The following is a 25,367-nucleotide window of genomic DNA, read 5'->3' on the forward strand; positions in this document are numbered from 1 at the left end:
TTACCAAAACACGAGCGTCGTTTTCGAAAAGGCTCACCCCTTGATGAGATACGAGGAGATGTATCCACTTCCTTTCCCCGGAATTAGACGTGGTTTTGCAGGAACGAGACGGACGATTACGGCTATATGCATAACCAACAACATCGCGTTCACTCGCTCGCACTCACACGCGCTGGTAGACCATCATCTATCGCACTGAGGGACGATCGCCCGTTATTCAATTCGACATTCCCGACCCCACAGTCGTGGGTTCACAGAAATCACTGTCGGTCGGTCGCATTAGAAGACGCGACGGATGTCACGTAGGCGCGCTTCACTTTTCCATTGTGGCGCCACGACTAGACATGTTGCGACACGCACCGGTTCAAACTACCGAGCCACATCACGCTCAATCGTGCTCCGTCGTGAGCTGATGGACTCACCAAAACAATCGCCCGTCGTTAGATTCGGCACCCCCGACTCCCGACGTCTGCGCGCAAAATTCGTTATTGGGTTGTCAAGAAACGCGATGGCGATGGACTTCATTCTTCCGTTGCGACGCCATGACTCGAAAACCGGTACGACACGCACCGGTCGAGGGTGTCGAGGGTCATCTCGATCAATCGTCCTCCGTCGAACCGAGATCGATTCGCCAAAATGACCGGCCAAATGTCATTAGACTCGGCATTCTGAAGCCTCGTCTCACTTTCGAACGGCTAGAAAACGCGACGAGCACGGACCAACTGAGCGAGCCATGTTCGAACGGAAAGCGAAGCTAACTACTACTGTGAATGAAGCCGAGCGTCGATACTTGGACGCGATACTGAATCGCGGCGGTGTTCAGTTCGTAGGCGCGAATCAGGTCGCGACATGTCTCGTAGCCGCGGTGAGAGCAGCTCTGCATTCCCTGCGATCTCCCGGTCGCTGAAAGCGAGTCCCAGTGGTGAGTTGTCGTTCGCGGGAATGCCGAAGATGAGTTTCGCGTGTTTGTCGAGGGGTTACTGTTTCGCGAAACCGATTAACCGTTCGGACTACCGAGCAGAGTGTCGAGCAAAGATGACTCACGCTTCATACGCACGCGATCGTTTCGCACGCGTAGTGTCGTCAGGAGTGCCGAAAGTGATTTTCGCGTGTTTCCTGGGGCAAAACATCGTCTGATAGCTACGGGCTGCGGACATGGTGCGGAATGGAACATCGGGGCTGCCGAGCGGAGCATCGTATATATATATATCGCAATATGACGGTTGGAAGAAGATGGTGAGTGTCGATAAAGTAGCGATGCAATTACCCCTCAGGTTTCTCCGTTGTTCAGTCGTTGAGGTTGTTGAGGGGTAATGTAGAATGCGATATTCGCGGCATTTACCCGCGAGGTAAAAATTTCGTGAGAGACATGATTTTCTGACATATCGGCGATATATGTGTGTGTCTCTCTCCCCTCATTGGAACAGAATAGTTGACGCATTATCTTTTCGCGCATGAATTTCTTTCGATCAATATTCAGAGAGGGGATGTAAAACTTAAGCCGTTAATTTTGTGTTAAATTATAAATTACAAGTGACTTAAAGATACAGGGTAAAAATATAATTAGAGATCTTTAAAAAACTTTGTCAATCCGTGAAACGAGATTCTCCTTCTCTCTCTCTCTCTCTCTCTCTCTCTCTCTCTCCCCCCCCTCTCCCTCTCTCTCTCTCTCCCTTTCTCTCTTGCTCTCTTTCGATATCCATAAATCCCATTTTAACCCAATTAAATATGCTTAATATCAAGAGATTATACCCTACACGTGGTAATAAATAACAGAAATTTGGCGAAAAAAGACCTCGGGAGGTGATCGATCAGTCTACTTTCTTCTTGAAGGAATCCTGGCTGATCACCGCTCGCCAACAGCATTTCCTGAGCCCGTAAATGATGAGAATCGAGCTCAGCATGTAAAATATCGCGACGTCCAGGCTGTAATAATGTATCACTCCCATGTACCTGAAACGTCGTGCGCAATCAAATCGATTTCTTTCGCACTCGCGTACGAGCTCGTAATGACAGTAATCATAACAGACATGCATTACCTGGTTGAGCTCTTCAAATGATCGGCTCCACCGTGCTTGGCAACGTGTTCTACCCACCACGTAGCCAATTCTCGGGGCCCGATCGGAACGTCGCGCAGCAGCGCGCTTCTCTTCTTAGCGGCCTCTCTGTACGAATTATTGTGAGGCTCGGCGACCTTGAGTATACCTTCGCGAAGCGCGCCGGTTGATATGCCAGCCAGCTCCATCACCAGAGTGTAGCCCAGTTTCTCTGCATCAGATAAATTCGCCAAGACATCAAGAGCGCCTTTCCGTCCGAAGCGAACGTCTCTAAATCTTTATTCCGCAACTTGACCGTTTCGTTAAGTCGTGAGGGAAAAACGTTTAAAAATCGCGAGTTTCATCGAGAAAACACATTGATTGAACACATTGTTTGAAAAGCGAACGCGACTATATCAATAGTATCCTAACCCACGTGCCAAGGTATTCCAAGATCCCGAAAATCAGCGTTTCCATATTCAACGAAAGAGGAACATTCCGTGTGAACGGCACGTGTCTTCCGTAGCTCACATCTACCGTACTCTCTCTCTCCCTCCCTCTCTCTCTCTCTCTCTCTCTCTCTCTCTCTCTCTCTCATTTCTCATTTCCCTCATTCTCACTTGATCACGCGATTCCGCGATCGCACTCGCGCGTGCCACGTCCCATTTCCAACAGACTTCGAAAGCGAAGCGCCGGCGTTCGTTCCAAGCGTCGCGCGGTGCCGGTGTACCGTCGAAGATCGCGGTTCACGGGCCGACGGACAAAATTACCAGCTTGCGCCGCGTTGCCATTTTGATCGAAAAAGACAGGTAGAACCAGGGTCGGCACGCCGTGATAAGCCGCTTCGTGCAGGGAAAACAGTCCGCCGTGGGAAACGAAAGCGCGTAGCCTCGGGTGGCCGAGCAGCTCCTGCTGCGGCCACCATGCGTCCGTCCTCACGTTCGCCGGCAGATCCTTGATCTTGCCACCGTCCCACTTCCAGACGACGTTGTACGGTAGCGTGGAGAAGACCGCCACAAGGATCTGCCGCAGCGCCTCCGGCATTCCGGAAGTTCGCACCGACGTTCCCATCGAGACGAACACGAAGCCTGCAAGTTTATTTAACGTTCTCACTGCACACGCGCCTTCAATCCCAGATTCTTATTTCATGTTTGCCAAGCGCCCGCGTCAGTCGCCGATCAAACGACGTTGATGCGACGCGACCGCGATTCTTCGTGCCTCGGAATCATGCTATCCTGAGCGGCAGTTGCTTGAATTTCATCAATGATATCTCATGCGTCTCTTCGACTCGTTAAGTCGCAGGCACGTAAAGCAGGGGGAGACAAGAAACGCGCGAGAGGGGACAGGGAAATTCGCACGCGCGAAATTACCGCGTTGTAGGAAAGAGTCCAGGTCGGAGCTTAATTGCATCGCCGGCCTACACTGAAGGCACGCCACGTTCACGACGTTCGGCATGTAAGGCATGGATTCTCCTACGCTGTAGTGATTGTTCTGCAGTATCAAGGGAATCTCTTTCGTCAGACTGTACGGGTCGGGTATTTGGTTACCTGTAAGAGCGAAATAACATCATGGTCATTAAATTACGCGACAGAGCGCCTGGCGATGAATAAATATTCGCGAGTCCGTCTCCGTAGCCTTGTGTTCGTGTTTTTTTTTTCTTTTCTTCTCTTCTCTTTTCCCTTGACGTATGAAGGGTAGAGTTCGGTGATTAGCATGCGATCTTTATGGCGTTGGGAATTTATGTCAAGCCACGAGACGCGTAGTTGACAGCCGCCGCTCACCGAGGTATCTCTGTAGAGCCGGTCGCAGGAAGACCGTAACTGTGAACCAATGCAACAAATTCATGCCAAGTAGGACCGCCGCGTTTAGGACTCTCTGGAAGAAGGTCATGTCTTGCGTAATCGGCCAGCCGAAAAAAGGTGTCACTGACCACGGCGACGGGTTGCCTTGTTGCACAATATATCCGCTGTATAATGCGACCTGCGGGAGATAACGTCGCATCTCTAAAAATACTTGAAAGCCGAGTTTAAAACAAGACAAGCCTGCGGCTCGAAGGGGATCGAGGAAAGCGGTCTCTCCTCGATCTCGGTCGAGAATTCGAAATCGCGTTCGATCATCGCGTATCGAACTCACGACACGTTAGACACGATCGTAGATCGCACGAAGAACAGCCATAAATTGTACAGCCGAGTCATGAACTGATAAAAATCAATCAATTACTCAGCCACGGAGCGAGGCCGCATCACGATGACTGATGTGTTCGACTTGTGTTTATCAACCGTATTACGCGAGTCCGTTTAACAGCAGCAGCACGAATCGAGCATCGCGCCGCGCCGTCGTAAACGCGGCTGATTACCGAGTTCAGTATTATCGTCGGTATGTTCTCGCCGTGGAGGATCGCCAACAGGCACTCGGGATAAACAATGTCGAGCACCGCGACGTCCCATCGACGGTGCGGATCGCCGTCTGGTTTTCTCATGCCGGCTATCGACTTGGCGTCGCGCAGCAGCGCGTCACACGAATTCCAGGCGTAGCTTATGATGTCCCACGGGAAAACCGGTACTTCGTTTCTGAACCGGGAGCCCACCAGGTCCCACTTGGAAGTGTAATTCTCCACGAAGGCCTACCGTGAAAAAACGCGCGCTTTGAGTCAAACATCCGGATGGATCCGCGGTCGGGCCGATTTCAAGCCCCTTTCGAGCACCTCGCGCCGCGCACAAGCAACGTAAAACGCGCCACGCGATTGCAAAGTTCCACGAACCGAACTCGCTCGTCCTCGAATATCGTTTCGTGCGGAAAACAACGGGGAAATTGCGGGGGAATAAATGTAACGGCAACGCCGTCGAGGTTGTGTGAGTTTGGAGCTTCTGCTTTCTTTATTTAGAAAACTGCTGAATGTCCACAGAGTCGCCGAAAGGAGATCTTTTGTGGCGAGAGTTCGCGAACCTTCGCTTCCGAGAGACAAATTTTTGTTTGTCTCTTCTTATCTTTCCTGTAAAGTTGTATCTTCGAAAAATACGACTCCAGACTTTACAGAGCCGCGAGGATTGCACATTCATCCTTATTTACGCGATTCGTTACACGCGTGTACGTTCATTAGCATTCACTGGCGCTTTTTCGTGAGTGTATTCATTTATCCTCATTGTCGACAATTATGGCGATTTGTCTTGCATACGGCGATTTCTGAGGGAAGGGTATGATTCTCACGCAATACCGTTGTTGCAAATAATTTTCCCGTCAAAGATGTATATTCTCGATGCTTGAACATATTTCCACGACGAGATCACAACCCTTGATTCTAATTCAGCACCCGTCTGCCGGCAGACGGCGATAGTAATTAATATTGAGAGAAGCGTGCAAAGAAGCAGATTGCTTCTAGCAGACTCAGCGATCAAGAGCGCGGAGAAAATCGCTAAAAAGAAACGGGGCTACGAGGAGCTGCGCAACGGGAAGAAGGTGAAGAGCAAACTCTCTCCCTCCCCTCTCTCTCTCTCTCTCTCGTGCGCGCGCAGATATAATAAATTACGATGCACGTAATGAGATTAATCGTCGGATGACGAGCAACGGGGCAAGCCGGTTAAACGGTAGAGACGGAAACGACGGGCCTCGGTAATTTCGGGGATTGCGGTTTCGCCGGTTGCGAGGGCATGACGGAGGCCGCATGGTGGTCATAAATCACCTTGAGAACGGACGGCACCAGTTCGTGAAGACCATTATTCGCCGCTGGACCGGAGAAAGCGCTCAGCATCGTAACGTTGTGGCCCCGCGACCTCAGGCTCGTACCGAGGGCGATGAAGGGCACCGTGTGGGACTTGGTGCTACCCATAGTGGCCAGCAGGACGTTGTATCCTGTCGCGGTTTCGATCGCCACCAGGGAGATGCCCAAGAGCAGGACAAGCCAATGTGCGACAGGAAGGCGTGTCATCCTCGCGAAGAAGGTTTGTTTTCTACTGCTGAAGCGGTGTACACTTTCGGAACTTGCAAAGAGACAAGTATACAGTCGAGACGTTTTATTGAGAAAGAAAAGGAAGACGGGATCAGTGGTGCGATTCTTTAATTCGTTATTGGAGTTAACGACACTTTCGTTATCGTTGCACAGCTTTTGTATACCGTAGAAATTCGTATACAGAAGCCTCCTTTCTGTAGCTCCGTTTCTTTTTAGCGATTTTCTCCGGTATAGAAAAGCTTCTACGGTATTTGTACATCATAGAAAAGCTGCGCAACGATAACGAAACTGTCGTTAACTCCAATAACGAGTTAAAGAATCACGCTACACGGGCTGTATTCCGTACCCGCGTATCGATAGTTGTCGGTGTCGTTAGTAGTATAGTTAAAAAAAAAAAGAAAAAAAGCGCCAAGTACACGCGTAGCGTTTGTCCCGCAAATATAGATTTAAAAAAATGTTATAAAAAAATAAGGACCAAGAAAATAATATGGGATGTTATATTTTAACTTCCCAAAAATTATTTCATTGCATGGAAAACAATATTCAGGAAGAGTTATTAATGCAAGTTTGTACAAAAAATTGTTACTTTTTAATGTTTTTGAAAAAAAAAAGTAATGAAATCAAAAAGTTAGGCCAACTGATAATGCGAAAATATGTTGTACAAGACATGAACAACGAAGCAACGAAAGCAAATAAAACAATAAAACAATAAAACGGACTAATAAACCAATGAAAAATAAAATTAAGATTCAGACAAAAACACTGCCTGTAGTGCCATCCAACGGAGGAAGGTATGCAACTGGACATTTTTTGGACGATGTTCCTTAATCGTGAGAAATTAGCGATTCAAAATTTTATAGTAAAAATTCTCGACTTACAGTGCACGTAGGAAAAAAATAAAGACAGTTTTGTTATGTAAGTCGACCCTAAGGAATTGATTGAACTTACTTAAAACTCAATGAGATTAGCCGTTTGGACGATACGATAATCTTGCCTCCGATCAACTAGGTGCTTCTCGTAAAGAGACACGGTCGGTCTCGAGGCCCGTGCGCGTCGCTTGGCTGTCGCACTTAGTGCGAGACACTACCGTACTTGTTTGTTATATGAGAAACTTGCGCAATGCCGCTAAGGACACCGACAACTGTCGATATGCAGGTACGGAATATAGCCCCAGTGGCGCGATACTTTAACTCGTTATTGAAGTTAACGATAGTTTTGTTACCGTTACGCAGCTCTATCTTATATATCTACGATATATAAAAGAATGCAGCCAGGCCAGCGATAGAAAACAAACCTGATGTCGCCACTCATCGGTCGCCACCGGCAGGAAAGTTCACACCTCTGGTTCATATCCGGTGGTCCTTCCTCGAGGTCTCGTTGTTTGCACACAAATGATGATGACCCTTCAATGGAGAAGGACAATCGTCCGGCAGTCTGGCGTCATTTTCTCACCATGGACAATTCTCGTCACGCTCGATCGGCCTGCTTTCGTTACGAGAGCTCTTTGTGCATCGACGAAGCGAGAAACGCGGGAAACGCGGGAAACTCTTCGGGCCCGTTTCCGGTCGGATAACCGGGATGACGACAGGGAGTCTGGCCCTCACGCTTGCTGGTCGGCCACGAGTCCGTAACTGCGAGAGAGGCTCGTTCGCATCCCTCCGTGTGTTCTCTACGTTTCGGGAATTGCGTCTTGCGAAAGAGGTATAATTGAGACGTAGGGCCAGCGGATTCTGTAAATCCGCTCCGCGTTTGTTTGGTCACACGGTCGCTTTAGAAGAACAAGAAGAAGAGCGAGCCAGACTCATTGTCATTCTAATGGCCGTCCGAAAAGAAGAAGGCCCGCAGCCGGTATTTCAATATCTAGGACCAATCGCGGGCAGCGAGAGATCGATGTTCACACCTCGTGTTACACTTCCGTAGCTTTCAATTCACATTTGTTTTCGGCGAACGATGCTTCAAAGGAGTCGTCACCTTGCTCGCCGCGAATTCGGTCGAGTTTATTTGTCAAACCAATGAAATATTTCGTAGCGACCGAACGAGATAGTGCCACGGCAAACGGACCTTCCAGTCTTTTAATCTTTTGATCTGCGAGCAAAGAGCTGAGCGCAAATAATTTCGTCTGGTCTCTTTTTAAAGAGACGATACGAGAGAATACGAATCTGGCGATGTCCTCTTATGAAACGATACAAGTGGCCTTGATCAAATGCGCCCTGTTTTCGATACTTTTCCACGCGAACGAGTTTTCATCAGTCCTTCCGAGAATTACACGTCTATGTACGCAACGAGCGATTGAACGGGTTTTGTTTCGACTGGTAGGACTGAGAGTGTCTTAGACACGGCAGAGAAACTCCATGGGACTCGAAAGAGAGAAACACGAAACTTTACTACACCTTTGCATTTAATTTTGCGCAATGACGCCGATGATAACGGCGATCGTTAACTAACCGCTAAATGCAGGTGGAAATTGCCGTTCTTATCATGTGACGTTATTAACTTCGAGTATAATGAATTCTTGCGAATTTGAAATATCAAGTCGTATTTACGTCTCTTCGGAGGAAAAAGTTTAGATAAGGTCAACGAACACGGACGACTGGAGATCTCCTCGCTTCCACGGAAACGGAGAACGTCGCAAGATTTCCATCGGGGAAATTTCGCCGTCGATCCCTCTTTATCAGCGATTTCTCATGCTGCGTACCATCGACGCTTCGAGAGAGAGGGGGAGTGAGAGAGGGGGTGAGAGAGGGGGAGAGAGGGATGGAGGGAGGGAGGGAGGGAGAGAGAGGGAGTGAGAGAGGGAGAGGGAGAGAGAGGGAGAGAAGGAGAGAGGGGAGAGGAGAGAGGGTGAGGGGGAGAGAGGGGGAGAGGGAGAGTGGGAGGGAGAGGGAGAGGGAAAGAGGGAGGGAGGGAGGGAGGGGAGAGAGGGGAGAGATGGGGGAAAAGAGAGAATGGGGGGAGGCAGAGAGAGAGATCGGGAGAGGGAGAGAGAGGGAGGGAAAGGAAGAGAGGGAGAGAAAGAGAGAGGGAGAGAGGGAGGAACGGAGCGAGGAGAGAGGGGAGAGAGGGGGAGAGAGGGAAAGAAAGAGAGAGGGAGAGAGAGGGAGAGGGGGAGAGAGGGAGGGAGGGGAGGGAGGGGGAGAGAGAGGGAGTGGGAAAGAGAGGGAGGGGGAGAGAGAGGGAGGGGGAGAGAGAGAGGGAGGGAGAGAGAGAGGGGGAGGGGGGGGAGAGAGAGAGAGAGAGAGAGAGAGAGAGAGAGAGAGAGAGAGAGAGAGAGAGAGAGAGAGAGAGAGAGAGAGAGAGAGAGAGAGAGAGAGAGAGAGAGAGAGAGAGAGAGAGAGAGAGGGACGACTTCGCAAAGTATCCGAATGTAAGGTCTGGTCTACAATACGTGTCGTAAGTTGTAAGCCGTAAGATTTGGCGAATCACAGTCGATTATTACAAAAATAATCTGCTATAATTGGTCAGATCTTACGGCTTACAGCTTACAACACGTATTGTAGACCAGGCCCAAGTGTTCGTAGAATCCTTTTGCTCCTAATAACTCTCGAGCATTCTTACTCAGCGCGCTCTCGTTTATCTTCTTCGGATCTATTTTTCCGACGAGCAATTCCCGCTCAGACACCGCGACTTCTTTCCGTCCGCGACACTCATCGGAGAGGAGGGAAGGAGAAGAATAGTCCCCAAGAAACGCCCGCGACGCAGTTCAAACCTCCTTCCACCCGCAAGGATCTCCCGCGACGTCGCGTGTCGAAATTCGAACGCCACCAGGGCCGCCTGTCATTTTCACACGAGCATTTTTCCCTTTCTCCTACGGCCGACTGAAGATCTCTTGATCTTGCCTTCTTGCTGCTGACCCTCTTTACCAGTTCGCGACTTTCGTCGGGAATATCGCACGCCAGTCCGCGCGCTGATGTTTACACCGTGCCGTGTAAGTACGCGCCGGCGACTTTCACTAATAACGCTTGCTTCATACACACGATCACCTGTCGCGCTAATTCGATCTCGAGAGGATCGCTGCCGCTTCCTGCGTCAGGTTTCTCGCGCCATCGGGAAACTCGTCCGCGTACGGCTCTTCGAGCCTCGTATCATTGCCGGCGGCACGGATGCGGCACGGTCGCGCAGCATAACGCGCGCGAACGAGTCGTCTGAAGCTGAATTTGAAATCGGGAGGAAGAGGAGGAGGAGGAGGAGGAGCGCGCCGCCAATTTCCGTCGTATCTTTATGAGCGTCTATTCGATTTTTGCTAACGAAGCTTTTACTCAATAGCTTTGTCGTTCCTCGTTACTTGGACTTTCCTCAACATCGGAATCTTCCCGTCTGTGATCATTCAGTCGTTGAGGCTCTTGGCGTTGGCGTCTCGCGAGACTCTCCACTCGCGAGCGAGCGACACGAGCGCAAATAATTTCTCCGGTGGATTCCTCAGTCGATTCTTCCTCTTACTAATCGAGTTATCGGTCCCAATAATTGAACGTCCGCTGTAAGTCAACTGCGACGGCACGAAAACTCTCGACCAAGTACGGCGACGAATAAGTCTCTGCTCTTTCGTGTATTCCGGGGGTGCTTTTAGTCGGCAAACAAGTCCAAACTTTATTAGAACTCGACTGTTGTTCGTCGATATCTGTCTCTTCTCTTGGGTAGAGCAGCTGCCTATATCATTCCGACTTCGGCAAATTTTCGTAGCACATAATTGGCGAAGAATAATATCCCCGAGTCTCTCGTTCTCGCGCAGGGTATCGATACAGCTATCTCGGAAGAGATATCGGAAAACGAAGCGCGGAAACCTGTCGGAATCAGTTGCGGCGAGCTGCTCGCTCGCCAAGCTCGCGTATCGCCGAGCGTGAAAGCTTGACTGGCCAGCAGCAGCTTTAATGATCAGGTGAGCTCCGGAGAGAGAGAGAGTTTTGCCTCCCACCAAGACGCTCATCGTCGGTCGTGCGCTTGAAGATGCTTGGTGTTTCCCAACCTGGGCGCACCTGCACTTCGAAGAGAAGATTTCGTTGTTCCAGCGAGCGTTTCGTCGACTCCGAGGAAATGTATAATCGCGCACGACCAACGAGGTTTTTTTAATCATCATCGAGTCGGAGAGGCGAGAGAGAACGTGACTCCTGAGAGAAGGCAGGTCTCCTTCTTAATCCCACATCTGTCTTTCCCGATCTGCTGAGAAAGAGGCTCGCTTTTCTTTCCGTTTATTTGGAAGTTAACGGTCGACTCACCTGAGCTTATCAGAGCGATATTATCGCGAGCACCTTCGCCGTTCGCTCGCGCCGACTGTACATTCACATCTAACCGGATAATTTACTATCGTGCCGAGCCCACATCCTCATTACACAGGTATTCTTACAGGTATATATACACTGAGCGAACGAACATCGAATTTCTATTTGTTGATATGTCTCCTCATGAACGAGTGGGAAACGAGTTAAACGCTGACGAATATTCATTTCGTACTTACTCTGCATATTTGTCGAATTTATCAGTCGTTGTTAGTAGAAGTAGTAGAGTAGTAGGTTCTAACCCTGAAAACTGAGCTGAGTCATCACCACTATCAAGATGCACGTGTATTCCCTGACCTTCACTCTCCCCTCCTCCATTACTCGTGGTTACTCGCTATACCTAATTAGCATGTCTATTTCACCGATATGCAAGGTAGATAATTTTTGTTAGGCTGGCAAGAAAATTTTTTTTTATGTAAGTCAAAAGCGACTTTTTCATACAAAGTAGAAACATTGCGGATTGCACGTTAATCACTGCTCTACCTTTATTTCGCGCAATAAATCAATGTTGCATCCTGCGTGAGTATTTTTGGCCGAGTACTCAATCAGAACCACAATGTTGATTCGACGTCGATGAGAGTTAAATTAACGTTGATTCAATGGTTCATCGATCATTTTAACGTCAAATCAACGTCGAATCAACGTTATGGTTCTGATTGGGGATAGTCGTGCTAGCGTTTTAGGTTAAAACCCGCCTTATACTCGTATTGTTGTTCGCTATTTGTCCACTTAGTGTACACGTACCTTTTGAGAGCGATGCTTCATCGTTTTCACTCGCGTATGCACCGATCAAAGTTGAGGTTTAACGCGACAGGACGCGGTTAATGGCTGTCGATCTGCCTATTGTTCAGAAGCGAAGCGCGCGCGTCCTCAGATTAATTATAATTTATCGTTTTATCGCGAGACGCAGCAGAAAATCGTGCCACGACAATTCGCAATTTTATTTTTTATTTGACGCACTTGCAACCTCTGGACTCGTGAGAGAGTGATTGCAGCTATTCCAACATGTATGCGATGTGCTTTTTCTATTACGCTTTCGCTCGTATCTGAAATGCACTACTTATATCGGTCGATCCTTCAAGTTAGACAAAGTCTTCACACGTATACACGCGCGCGCGTACGTATACCTGTTGCTTTGTCGGTCTGCCGTCGCTTTTTTTGAAGGGCAGATTATGACGCGGCATCGGGGTGGGTTACAAGGAGAATCTCATGAGCGGGAACGAAATGAGTGCTCAAGGATTCAGGACAAATTTCACTGGTTCGATTATAACATACCGTTATGTCTTGTCTGCGCGAATTCTTACCGAGAAGGCGGATATCGTTCGTCCGATCCGGGTAGAATTAAAAAAGAATTTTTTTAAAAGGTGAAACGGCAGTCTTGAGGTCGATGTCGTGCGGTCGATTCTTTAATGATGCACGGCGTCATTATAACCGGCGTTTAATGACGTACGTTGTTGGTCGCTCTTTAATAAATATGTGTTCATTATTGACTTACTTTTTCATTATTATCATGCAGATTGTTTTTTGGTAATTATTCGTTTGAAGTTGATGTGAGGACTTATTTTTTTTTAATAAAATTCATTAAATTTCACTCGCGCTTCGACGTTTAATTAGTGTCACAGTGGAAGCTCTTTCTACGAAAAGAAAAGAAAAAAACTGTCCGCCATCACGTTCGCAATCGCCCCGAACGTTCAGTCGACGTTGATGAGCAGCGGCCGTAGAAATCGCAAGGAGCGGGTTTTTCGGCTGCGTTTTTCATCGCGCAGCCGAATCAGCCGCGCCGCGGGAGATATGGAGCGTCTTTTAGATCGAGGCAACTTTCTAAAATATCCGTCTCCTCGGGGCCGCGGGAAGAGCGCCCGGGGAAGACTGTAAAAAAATATTTATCCAAGCTGGTGTACGACCGCGATCCCTCGCGCAATGTTGCTTCGTGCGTTGAGAGACTTTATTACCCGGCGATTTGCGCGAATAATCGGAGCGGGCGGGGCTTTACGACGAGCGGACGCAAGAAACTCTTTCCGGATCCGCATTCAAACGCGGATTATTATTATCATCGGTCGTGTGGTAAACCGCGACGTGACTTTTGTCCGTGATCCGTGCCACCGCGAAAAACGCGCCGCCGCGCGATTAGGTAACGCGCGAGCCGAAGAACTTTCCCTCGCATCGATCGAATTTTTCCGCGAAGTTGACAATTCGTATCGGTCGAGATTCCCGAACGAGTCGACGACTCGTGTCGATCGGCACTCCAAGACGGTCGGCGATTTCGCCGATCGATTGAATTTCCAGCGAGTTGGCGATTCAGCCTGTCGATCGACATTTCCAACAAGCTGAATAATTCATCCGCGCAAAGTAGCAGAATACACATCATCTCTCGTGCGAGCGCATATCATGAATAATCACCCGCTCCGGTGTCAGGATTAACGATCCCGCGCGAATCCTGAGAAATTTATAGACGACTGCGTTCTCCGCCGTCGCCGCCGCCGCCGCCGCCGCGTGCTTCGTTACGGTACGCTCGCGCAGGTGCCGTTTTCAAAAACGGGTTTGTTCCGCAGCGCGGTTACGGCCGCTCATATTTGGGTCTGTGATATGCGGTCTCGCGTGTGGTTTTCTCGTTTCTCAGGTCGCCCCGTCTTTTCGGCGCTCGCCGTAGAAAGCTCGCTTCGTCGCTCCTCCGGGCTGTTAACGTGTTAGCGGATTCCTCCGCGTGCGTCTCATTGCGAGCGTGCCCGATCGAAGGAGTCTACGGTGAGCGCATACCGAGGCGACGTCGATCAAAAATTAACTTTTCCCCTTTCGTGATTCCCCACGGGTCGACGGACACCGAGGTGCGTAAGAGCGATTGCATCGCGCGCGTGCAGTCGCCGGGTTTGCTCAGTTGAGCAAATGAGGCGGTCGGATGAGCCGACTGAGACTGAGAAACGATCAGGAATATAAAGGAGGAACGAGTTGTGTCACCTTGTTGTGTAAGCCCGGTTGTATTAATTGCATTTTCCTAATTGGCTTACGTAAAATGCCGCCGCTGGCTGGTATTTTCCGTGATATCGATAATTTCAGTCAAATGTTTCATCTCTTCTCATCGGTGTGCTTCACCTATCGGCGATATGAAGACGACGTTATTCTTCGGTCTCGAGATTCGTCCCTCTGACCCCAGAATTCAGTCGGCTAAGGGGGTGTACGCGATTAGCAAGCGCCTCCTTGACGACGGCGGCAAGCAAAATCCGCCGAGGTGTTGTTGGCATTCGACGAGTTCCGAATCTCATAATGAGAGGCGGCGGGTTAAACCAATACTTTCAGCTCGACCAAGCGAGATTTTGTGGATACTCTGACGGAAGACTGGCTATTGTATTTCGCGAGAAGCAAAGCCATTAATGTCGTCGGCGACTCATTCGCGACGCTGGATTACTTAGAGCGCAGCGCGATCACGCCGCGCATCCAACGAGACCGTTTTCGATGGACGTAACTTTTCGGCGATTCTCCTCACAACGCGCGCGCGGTCGCTCGTCGCTTCTCGCCGCTCGTGACCGCAGAGAGATGCTTTGTATTCCGGCTGATGTTCGCCCATAACGCCGCTTCTGTAATACCGGCGGGATTCTGCAACGCGCGCCGCCGCGCCGCCGCTGCCGTGCGACGAGCGCGAATATCGACGAAAATAAATTACGTAAAATGTCGCACGGACAAAGTAAGATAAAGTAAAAGCGAGCGAATTAAGGACACCGAGGACGGCGTTGGATCGGAACGCGTCGATGAACCGACGCGTTCACAACTTTCACGAGTTACGTTAATATGTGTCACTCTTTAGACCCCCGAGTTGAACATTTTATATCGACGTTATGGTATCAACGTTTCTCTCTCCCTCTTTCTCGATTCATGGCCGACACGCACGCGCGCGCTTTCGCGTGAGCAGCAGCAGTCGCATGATTGGTATTATGTAGTGGTCCGTCATCGCGTTCGGCTGATTTGACTCCTTAATTGGCAAAATTAAATTGGCGATTCTAGGACACGCGTGCTGTACCTCGCTACCTTTACCTTGCGCGCGCTATATCGAACCTTCGCAGCCGCCTGATCGATTTCTGACCGAGTGATCGTATATTACGCATATCAAGCAGCAACATAAAAACGTGACAGTGACATAAAGGTGTCCGTATAATCGAGCATGCCAAGCCGGTCGTTAGTTTGTAGTTGCGAGTGATTGAACTCGACCGTTCCATCCTGGGCATCCTTTGCAGCGAGTGCGCTCCGACACGCGCGAGTTAAATCTATAATTTTATACTTTCGTAAGTGCTCCGTCGTGCTTCTCGAGCACTCATGCAGCATTTCACGCACTGGCCGAAATCGCGCCTGCTAATCTCGATTTATATCTTCTCATTCCTCTCAACGTCGTATCTTAATCTTCGAGCTCGCCGTTCTCGCAATGCTGCGAATCCTGCTTCCCCGCCGATTTACCAAAAACCCAACTCGCCGTTATCCTAAATTATCCGAAGGAGTTATCCTGGTGCATCGGGAGGTAGAGGTATATAATTAAATTAGCTACGACTGAACGCAAGGAGAATCGTTCGTTTAATATCTATATATTCACTCGAGTTACACAAGCGCATTAAGCAAGAGGTCGGAATATTCTACGATAAGAGGGAGAGCCGAGAGAGAACGCGACGTGCGGTCTGTCGAAGATAGGCGTATAATTTTCACGGTACGCACTCTCGTCGAGTTTTAAGCGCGGAAAACGCGCGGTTTCGCGGAATTGTAGTTGCCTCGCGGGGGTATCACGTTGCATGAACGAGCTCGCAGAAGTAACAAAGCTAATAGCGGCACCTCGCGAAAGTAGACAGCGACGTAATCAGAGATGGCCATTATTTGAAATAGATACATTTAAAATGGAAATGCAAAATGCAAAATGCCCATTTTATATTTTGCATTTAAAATACATTTCTCAAAAACTATTTTACATTTCCATTTAAATGGTTTTCATTAACCATTTTCTATTTCGAGTAAAATAGAAAATGGATTTTAAAAACTTTTTCTCATAAACTAAGAAATTACGGAAACGAATATCGGAAACGGTAAGGAAGCTACCGAAGTTACCGACGCCGACTCTAGCGCGGTCTAGGCATATAGGGTCTAGGTGTCGGTCGTGCCCTACATTATCTCGCGAGTATAACACGAGTGTAGGAGAGATAGCGGATGCGCACGCGCCGACGTTACACGAAACGAGAGAACCAGAATGCTGTGCGCGGGTACCTTCGAAAGCGAACGTCGTAACAAGCGAACTGCCACTTTTAGTCACATGTCACGTATCTAGTGATTGACGGAGAGTGATTTATATTGTTGCTGTCGTTCTGCGTTGACTGTTGTCATACTGTGTTGCTGCTGTTTCGCTGTACTACCGTTGTTGTTGTTATTAACGGGGAGGAGACGGGACCTTGGCGTCTCAGCGCCTTGTTGCTACGTCTGTGAAGTCGTCGACAACGAGACTTCGCCTCTACGCGAGGTGAGTTAATAATTCTCATCTGCTTCTCTTATCTGGCTAAACGGGCCCGCCATTTCTCCCACGCGAGCAGTGGTGCTATTGTTCTTGAGCGGTCGTCCTAACCGGGGCGAATCTAGCGGTCGGCTAAAATGAGACGAATTTATATCCAGGCTCACAAGGCCTCTTATTGTCCGTTTGAGTGTAGTGTTGCGCAAGGTCTCTTGAAACCCTCTTTTTTCCTCAATCTGTGATTGTTCTCTGCCGAGGAGAATAATTTTCCCCTGTCGAGCATGATACAGCTTTATTTGGATCTACATATTTTTCTTTCGTCTTCAGCAATAACCTTGACTCTTCGGCAGAAGGGAGTGAAGTTCGAGTGGATGAAAGGCGAGAAACACGAGATACGACATATTGGTGGCTTTGCTGTTTTGTCCTGTCCGTCGATGACGAATTTAGTCTCACCGAATTTAACGAACGATTACGATCGAGAAGATGAAGACCAAAGCGTTTTAGTTATAAAATTGTACCGCGAAGTTATTCTATATCGACGGCGTGTTAAAAACAGGACATTTTCTGTACATGTCTTTTTATGAATGCTGAAAAATGTAAGTATTATGTATAATTAATTCACATTGCTATTCCAATAAGGCAATGTTAAGATAGAAGTTATTTGTCTGTGCAAGTTTATTAATTATAATGTATTTCCTTAGGGGTGAAAATTTGCCACTGATTTTAAAACACTGTTTCAAAGACGCGAAAAAGCAAGATCGAGAAAACGTATCTGCTGTTTGCACAAGATGTGCAAAACCATTAAAAGGAAGTCTCGTCTCTACCACAAATTTTTTAAATCATTTAAAAGTAAGGAACATTTTTATTTATTTTTTTAAAGAAAAGGGATCACAGAATAGGTGCTCTGCTTCCTATAAGTTATAGAATTAGTTTACAACTTATTTAGTTATTTCATTTTGATTGACGAATGTTCACATCTTATTCTTCTGAACTATGTATATAGAATGATTCGAAACAACCTTGTATCCTCTGTTAGAAAAGTTGTTAAAAGTAATAGCGATTTTACTGGTAAATTTAATAATTTAGATATTAAATTTTTTTCCATAACCAAGTTATGACAATTAATAACCAAATTGATATTAAATGTAATAATAGTTATGAAAAAACATCCTGAATATGATTATTATTAAATGTAATATAACTATTATTAAAAGTAATATCAATTTGGTTATTAATTTTCAGAATTTTGGTTATGTAAAAAAACTTTACATCCAAATTATTAAATTTAACATAAATTTTTCTAACACAATTTAGAAAAATCTATATTAAATTTAATAATTTGATTGGGAAATGTTTTTACCAAATTATTTTCATAACCAAGTTACGAAAATTAATAATCAAGTTATGAAAATCAATAACCAATTGATATTATTATATGTAATAGATATAATTGATATTAGACTTAACAATAGTTATGAAAAGTCATATTTTGAATATGATTTTTCATAACTATTATTAAAAGTAATATTAAATTGGTTATTAATTTTCATAACTTGGTTATGTAAAAAAACTTCACATCAAATTATTAAATTTAATATGGATTTTTCTAACAATGCTGGAAAAAAATATAATCCTGAACTATACTTTGTCCCACGAGAGAACTATGTGGCTTCGCGCAGCTTTGGGCAGAGTGGGGAAGACTCAAGTGCGCCACTCAGTGTCGTATGTACACTCGTGAACTAAAAGATGTGTGCACCGATTTTTTGTTGACTTCGGAACGCGCTCCAACTTGAGGAGAAAGACAACCATTGCTTCATACGTCAGCGCTGTCACTTATTACGAGAGCAGAAGGATGGCATATACGAGTGTCAAATAAGTAGTGATTGTGGCATAGACACAAATGTCTTGGAGACTTTGAGTTATAATTGAAGAAATGAAGAAAACAAATAGTGATTGTGAAGAAAAGTGGCAAAAGGCTTCATAAAATTTGTAAAACAGCATATTAAATGAGAGTATTAATTGTCTAATAATATTTTAAGTGAAAAATATTTTTAAATTTGAGTGTAAGTTAAAAAAGTTATAAATCACAATTTCTTTAATGTTAATAATTTTATAGCTATACATTTGCCATCGATGTTAAATGAATATGTATGTAATGCTATCATTTACATAGGTGGAAAATTATGTTATTGCGCTCATAAAAAATAAGCAGCAGACCAAGTCGAGTGATATTTTTTTAACAAGATACTCATATCACTCAACTTGGTCTGCTGCTTACTTTTACTGAATATAATAATATAATTCCTCACCTATGGAAATAATAGCATTATATATATATTCATTCAACGTCGATGACAAATTTATTAACATTAAAGGAATTATGGTTTATAACTTTTTTAACTTACACTCAAATTTAAAAATATTTTTCGCTTAAAATATTATTAGACAATTAATACTCTCATTTAATATGCTGTTTTACAAATTTTATGAAACCTTTTGCCACTTTTCTTCACAATCACTATTTGTTTTCTTCATTTCTTCAATTAATAACTCAAAGTCTCCAAGACATTTGTGTCTACGCCACAATCACTACTTACTTGACACTCGTATATGCCATCCTTCTGCTCTCGTAATAAGTGACAGCGCTGACGTATGAAGCAATGGTTGTCTTTCTCCTCAAGTTGGAGCGCGTTCCGAAGTCAACAAAAAATCGGTGCACCTTGTGTCGGTGTACCTTTTAGTTCACGAGTGTACATGCCGACAAAATGTTGCAGGTTAGTGTACGCGCGCGAGCCTTTGCTGCCGGTTGTAGCCGGCACTGACATTCAACACCAATTTGGCATGGAAACAGCAAAATGGGCGTTCCGTTGGGCGGAATCTGACCGAACCAGACGAAAAACCATATAGTTCTCTCGTGGAACAGAGTATAGATTTTGAGATGGCTTTTCCTCTTTCAAAACTTTACCTGAAGTCAAATTTTTGAATTATAAAAACAAATAGTTTTCTTATCACTGGGTGGATACAGAAGATAGACAATGGCGGCGCTGACAGCCGCCTCACGTAAGCGCTCACGTCTGATGATGAATTGCGCAGTAATTGCCTTATCCCCTGTATTCGTTCAGTGATAAAAAAAACTACTTCTTTTTATAATTAAAAAACTAGACTTCGGACAAAGTTTTGCAGGAGAAAAAGTTGTTTCAGCATTTTGTCAGGATTATGTCTTTGTAAGGACCCAAGGCGCTGGTCATGACATGTATATAATGAGTGCACTCAATATCACGACTGTGATCATGACTAGCGCTCATTAAACGAATGTACGTAATTGGGCTTTTCTGTTTAAAATCTACAGCGAGAAGCTTTTGCATAAAGCACGCTCTTGCATTACGCATAAGTATGATAATATCGTTCATTCTTTTAGAATTTTTTAGTTCCAACAGAAATGTCAATCGTCGCAATTCATTGGTTCCGGGCTTTCGTTCCACGTTCCACAATTCCGCTGCATGGGGATCCAGCCTTGGGGTGACTCCCCATGGACACGAGAAAGCGGAACGGAACAGCAATGGAATTATTCTGATTGGTTACTTGGGGGATATCTAACTTTACCTGGGGGTCATTAACCAATCAGAATAATTCTGTTCCACTTTTCCGTTCCGTTTTTCCGTTGCATGGGACGGCACCCTAAGGAAGAATTCATACCTTGGGAGAAAAGCAGATGTCAATTAGAACTCGCGCTGGTAGTTTGCCTCTGTCTTTCTCTTGGCTTCTACTTTCTGCTTTTCTGCCAAAGTATGAATTCTCCCTAAGAACCCATCATACCTATCTACTCACTAAGTGTTTAGTACTCACAAGGGAACGGTCGGGGGCGTCCCTCACCGATTTGAATGGGCATTGGATATGTTGTAGAGGATTAAAAAATATTAGACACGTATTCTTTTATATATGCTTATCTCGAAGTTTAGGGGTTGAAATAATGAGTGGAGGGGGGAGCGGGAAGTGTAAATTTGATATATTGAAAATTTTGAATTGACAGGCGCAAAGAGCATCAAATACTGTAAAACTCTTACATTTACTATGTTTTCATATCTCTCATATTTTAGAAGATATTTGATAAAAACGAAAAATCCATTATTTCAAGGAGTGATTTCAACCCCTAAACCTCGAGATTAGCACATATAAAAAAATACGTGTCTAATATTTTTTGATCCTCTATAACATATCCAATGCCTATTCAAATCGGTGAGGGACGCCCCCGATCGTCCCCTTATCAGTCATAGAATACTGGATATACTGAATACCGTTTAAAAAGTTATAATCTAAAACGGTTCTTTCTAAGCATTTAGAACAATTTTTTAATATTCTTTCTCTTAAATATATTTTCAGATAAAAGGACATGCAGATGTGCTGAAAGAATATGAACAATTAAAAACACCCCATATTACGAAAAGAAAATCTGAAGAGAGAGGCAGTGCTACAGGCTAGAAAAAAATGAAGCAAACAACCTCGAGTGGAGCTAGTGGAATAGCACTCAATTTGAACAACTTAATTATCGACTTTGTAGTAGAAAATATGACACCTGTGTCTATTGTAAAATCTAGATCTTTTGAAAAATTAATTTAAGACGCAAGTAAACTTTGAAAAATACCCAAAATCTTGGGTAGGCACTCACTTGTACATAGAATTGAAGATGAATATCACCAAGTTATGACGAAGTTAAAACAATCTTTACAAGCTATAGATTTTGTATGCACCACAGCGGACGTTGGGTCATCATCAAAACGTAGCTATTTAGGCATGACGGTTCATTGGATCGACAGTGGTACATTGAAAAGGGAAGGAGCTGCAATCGCTTGCAGAAGATTCAAGGGGTCACATACTTATGATAAAGTAGCCGAGATAATGAATGAGGTGCATTCTGAGTTCGATTTAAAATTATACAAAATTACAAAAACACTAATCGATAATGGTTCAAACATGGTAAAAGCTTTTAGAATGTTTGGAAAGTCCGAATCTATTGTCATATCATCAGATTGTCAACAAAATAGTAACTGCAATACAGACAGTTATGATGAAGATAACGAAGATAGTGAAATTGATGAAGACAGTGATTTGCTTCCACAAGCTTTTCCAGAACCGGTCGAAGACCACATAGGTGCTTATGAACTGCCTAGTCACGGAAGATGTGCCACGCATACTTTACATTTAATTGCAGCGGTAGACATTAAACAGGCAATGGCAGAAAACAACGCGTATAAGACAGTCCACAATTCGGCTTTCGGAAAATATCAAGCACTCTGGAATTTATGCGCGAGATCACCGAAAGCTTGTGAAATTTATTTAAATACAACAGGAAAATCTTCTACTTTTCCATGCCCGACAAGATGGAATTTTTATTACGACTCAGTGAACGATCTCTTAATTGTAAAGGAACATTTGAACGAAACACTAAAAAATTTAAAACTTCCGCTTTTTAAGGAAACAGATCTAGAATTTTTGAGCGAATATGTCAAATGTTTGAAACCGATAGCTGAAGCCATACAAAGATTACAAGGAGAAAAAGATACATACTATGGAATGCTGTTGCCTCAATTGATGAGGATTGTCAAAATTCTTTCGTCTCTGAAACTAGAAAAGCCTACATATTGTAGTCATTTAATCGAAGTAATTGACAGAAATTTAAAACTAAGGTTCAAGCAATTTTTCCTTTTCGAATCAACAGCAAATGATGGCATCTTGGCATCAGTGGCTCATCCTTTTTTTAAAATGAAGTGGGTACCGAAAGAAGAAAAAGAACATGTGAAAGCATTATTCCTAATGGAAACAAGAAAATTGAAGCAGGTTGAAAATGACCAAAAGGAAAATAGAGAGAAAAAGGAGGACGAATCATATTTCATGTTTCAAAATGACTCATCAGATTCATCATCCACAAGCGATACAACGAGAGATTTGGAAACCCTTCACTATTTACAAGATAAGAACACATCAGTTTCAATGTTGAAATCCTATCCAACAATCAAAAAGTTGTTCCTCAAATATAATACGTGCCTCCCAAGCTCAGCGCCAGTAGAACGCCTTTTCTCGTACGGCGGATTAATTATGAGACCTCATAGAAGGAAAATGGGGGATTCCCTCTTTGAAAAACTTGTCCTTTTAAAGGCATCACGTTCTAAAGATTATAATCAAAATGTTAACTTAAAAAAATAATCTAAAAGAATGTACGAATAGAAACGATGTACGGAAAATTTATATTCCATTATATTTATAAAAACATGAAATGATGTACAAATATGTATAATGCTAAATTTAAATGATAAATAAAATATCATAAATATAAGAATAAATATATTTTAAAAACCATTTTTATTTTGAAAAACCATTTTTAAAATGCCTATTTTCCATTTCCTATTTTAAATGTGTGTCTCAGAAATCATTATGCATTTTATATTTTCAAATGGAAAAGTTCCAACCATTTTGCATTTTCTATTTCAAATAGGTTCAGACACCCATTTTGGTCATCTCTGATTATTACGTATCGCTAAGGAGAAACTGCATATTCCTTTAATTGTCGTTCATACGAACAGCCAGGATTTCACAATCTTAATCCCTTTGCACTCGGAGTGCCAGCACAGTTGGCAGGAACATTTATTCAGGCAACTCGGAATGCCAGGTGTACTGGTATGAAAAATTTTGAGACAGAGAGAACAATAAAACAAAAGAACGCAGCGACAATATTAAAGGAAATAAAGATCCTTTTTTGTAGTTTTTCTAGGAATTTAAGAATTAGTCAAGTAAAATATAATTAGTTTTGATAAGATGCTCAGTTGAGAAATAATCGTAAATTTTTTATGACAAATTGCATTTATAATTCTCGAGTTGGTGGAAGGAAATGTGGAAATATCCTCCTCTTCCCGAGTGTAAAGAGTTAAATTTGTGTTATTATGTCACCGCGGTGGTGACGAATTTCACTCGATACAAAAACAATGCGCGCGCGTAAAGGAGATGGGCTCGATGGACTTACCAAAACACGAGCGTCGTTTTCGAAAAGGCTCACCCCATGATGAGATACGAGGAGATGTATCCATTTCCTTTTCCTGGAATTAGACGCGGTTTTGCAGGAACGAGACGGACGATTACGGTTATATGCATAACCAACAACATCGCGTTCACTCGCTCGCACTCACACGCGCTGGTAGAGCATCATCTATCGCACTGAGGGACGATCGCCCGTTATTCAATTCGACATTCCCGACCCCACAGTCGTGGGTTCACAGAAATCACTATCGGTCGGACGCATTAGAAGACGCGACGGATGTCACATAGGCGCGCTTCACTTTTCCATTGTGGCACCACGACTAGACATGTTGCGACACGCACCGGTTCAAACTACCTAGCCACATCACGCTCAATCGTGCTCCGTCGTGAGCTGATGGACTCACCAAAACAATCGCCCGTCGTTAGATTCGGCGCCCCCGACTCCCGACGTTTGCGCGCAAAATTCGTTATTGGGTTGTCAAGAAACGCGATGGCGATGGACTTCATTCTTCGGTTGCGACGCCATGACTCGAAAACCGGTGCGACACGCACCGGTCGAGGGTGTCGAGAGTCATCTCGGTTAATCGTCCTCCGTCGAACCGAGATCGATTCGCCAAAATGACCGGCCAAATGTCATTAGACTCGGCATTCTCAAGCCTCGTCTCACTTTTGACCGGCTAGAAAACGCGACGAGCACGGACCAACTGAGCGAGCCATGTTCGAACAGATAGCAAAGCCAACTACTACTGTGAATGAAGCCGAGCGTCGATACTTGGACGCGATACTGAATCGCGGCGGTGTTCAGTTCGTAGGCGCGAATCAGGTCGCGACATGTCTCGTAGCCGCGGTGAGAGCAGCTCTGCATTCCCTGCGAACTTCCGGTCGCTGAAAGCGAGTCCCAGTGGTGAGTTATCGTTCGCGGGAATGCCGGGAATGAGTTTCACGTGTTTGTCGAGGGGTTACAGTTTCGCGAAACCGATTAACCGTTCGGACTACCGAGCAGAATGTCGAGCGAAGATGACTCGCGCTTCATACGCGATCGTTTCGCACGCGTACTGTCGTCAGGAGTGCCGACAATCATTTTCGCGTGTCTCCTGAGGCAAAACATCGTCTGATAGCTACGGGCTGCGGACATGGTGCGGAATGGATCATCGGGGGTGCCGAGCGGAGCATCGTATATATATCGCAATATGGCGGTTGGAAGAAGACGGTGAGTGTCGATAAAGTAGCGATGCAATTACCCCTCAAGTTTCTGCGTTCAGTCGTTGAGGTTGTTGAGGGGTAATATAGAATGCGATATTCGCGGCATTTGCCCGCGAGGTAAAAATCTTCGTGAGAGACATGATTTTCTGACACATCGGCGATATATGTGTGTATCTCTCCCCTCGTTGGAACAGGATAGGTCACGCATTATCTTTCGCGCATAAATTTCTTTCGGTCAATATTCAGAGAGGAGGATGTACAAATTAAGCCGCTTATTTTGTGTCAAATTATAAATTACAAGTGACTTAAAGTTACAGGGTAAAAATATAATTAGAGATCTTTAAAAAACTTTGTCCATCCGTGAAACGAGATTCTCTCCTCTCTCTCTCTCTCTCTCTCCCCCCTCTCTC

General features: G+C 45.2%; 2 protein-coding genes and 1 long non-coding RNA gene across 4 annotated transcripts; 2 read left to right on the forward strand and 1 right to left on the reverse strand.

The window, feature by feature from the left end:
- Nucleotides 1–1,644: 1,644 nt before the first annotated feature.
- Nucleotides 1,645–25,352, reverse strand: LOC105183947 (2-hydroxyacylsphingosine 1-beta-galactosyltransferase). Of its 2 annotated transcripts, XM_025301806.1 has the most exons (9): nucleotides 23,741–25,352; nucleotides 7,277–8,081; nucleotides 5,716–6,013; nucleotides 4,393–4,659; nucleotides 3,818–4,016; nucleotides 3,407–3,583; nucleotides 2,807–3,124; nucleotides 2,040–2,268; nucleotides 1,645–1,953 (listed from the first exon to the last, which is right to left on the reverse strand). In XM_025301806.1, the coding sequence occupies exons 2-9, from the start codon at nucleotides 7,330–7,332 to the stop codon at nucleotides 1,812–1,814; spliced, it is 1,686 nt and encodes a 561-aa protein (XP_025157591.1). In that variant the 5' UTR covers nucleotides 7,333–8,081; nucleotides 23,741–25,352; the 3' UTR covers nucleotides 1,645–1,811. The 2 variants fall into 2 exon arrangements, with proteins under 2 accessions (XP_025157591.1, XP_025157592.1); XM_025301807.1 differs by lacking the exons at nucleotides 7,277–8,081; nucleotides 23,741–25,352 and adding an exon at nucleotides 6,931–7,173.
- Nucleotides 16,296–17,561, forward strand: LOC112589257 (uncharacterized). The gene is made up of 3 exons (XR_003113404.1): nucleotides 16,296–16,737; nucleotides 17,053–17,321; nucleotides 17,427–17,561. It is a non-coding gene; the product is annotated as an uncharacterized LOC112589257 (long non-coding RNA).
- LOC112589256 (uncharacterized) lies at nucleotides 21,115–22,957 on the forward strand. The gene is given in 1 exon segment (XM_025301808.1): nucleotides 21,115–22,957. A coding segment is annotated over 1 exon segment (1,716 nt). The 5' UTR covers nucleotides 21,115–21,210; the 3' UTR covers nucleotides 22,927–22,957.
- Nucleotides 25,353–25,367: the final 15 nt, after the last annotated feature.

This window comes from Harpegnathos saltator, unplaced genomic scaffold, assembly GCF_003227715.2.
Source record: "Harpegnathos saltator strain DR-91 unplaced genomic scaffold, Hsal_v8.6 scaffold45, whole genome shotgun sequence".
Lineage (NCBI taxonomy): Eukaryota > Metazoa > Arthropoda > Insecta > Hymenoptera > Formicidae > Harpegnathos > Harpegnathos saltator.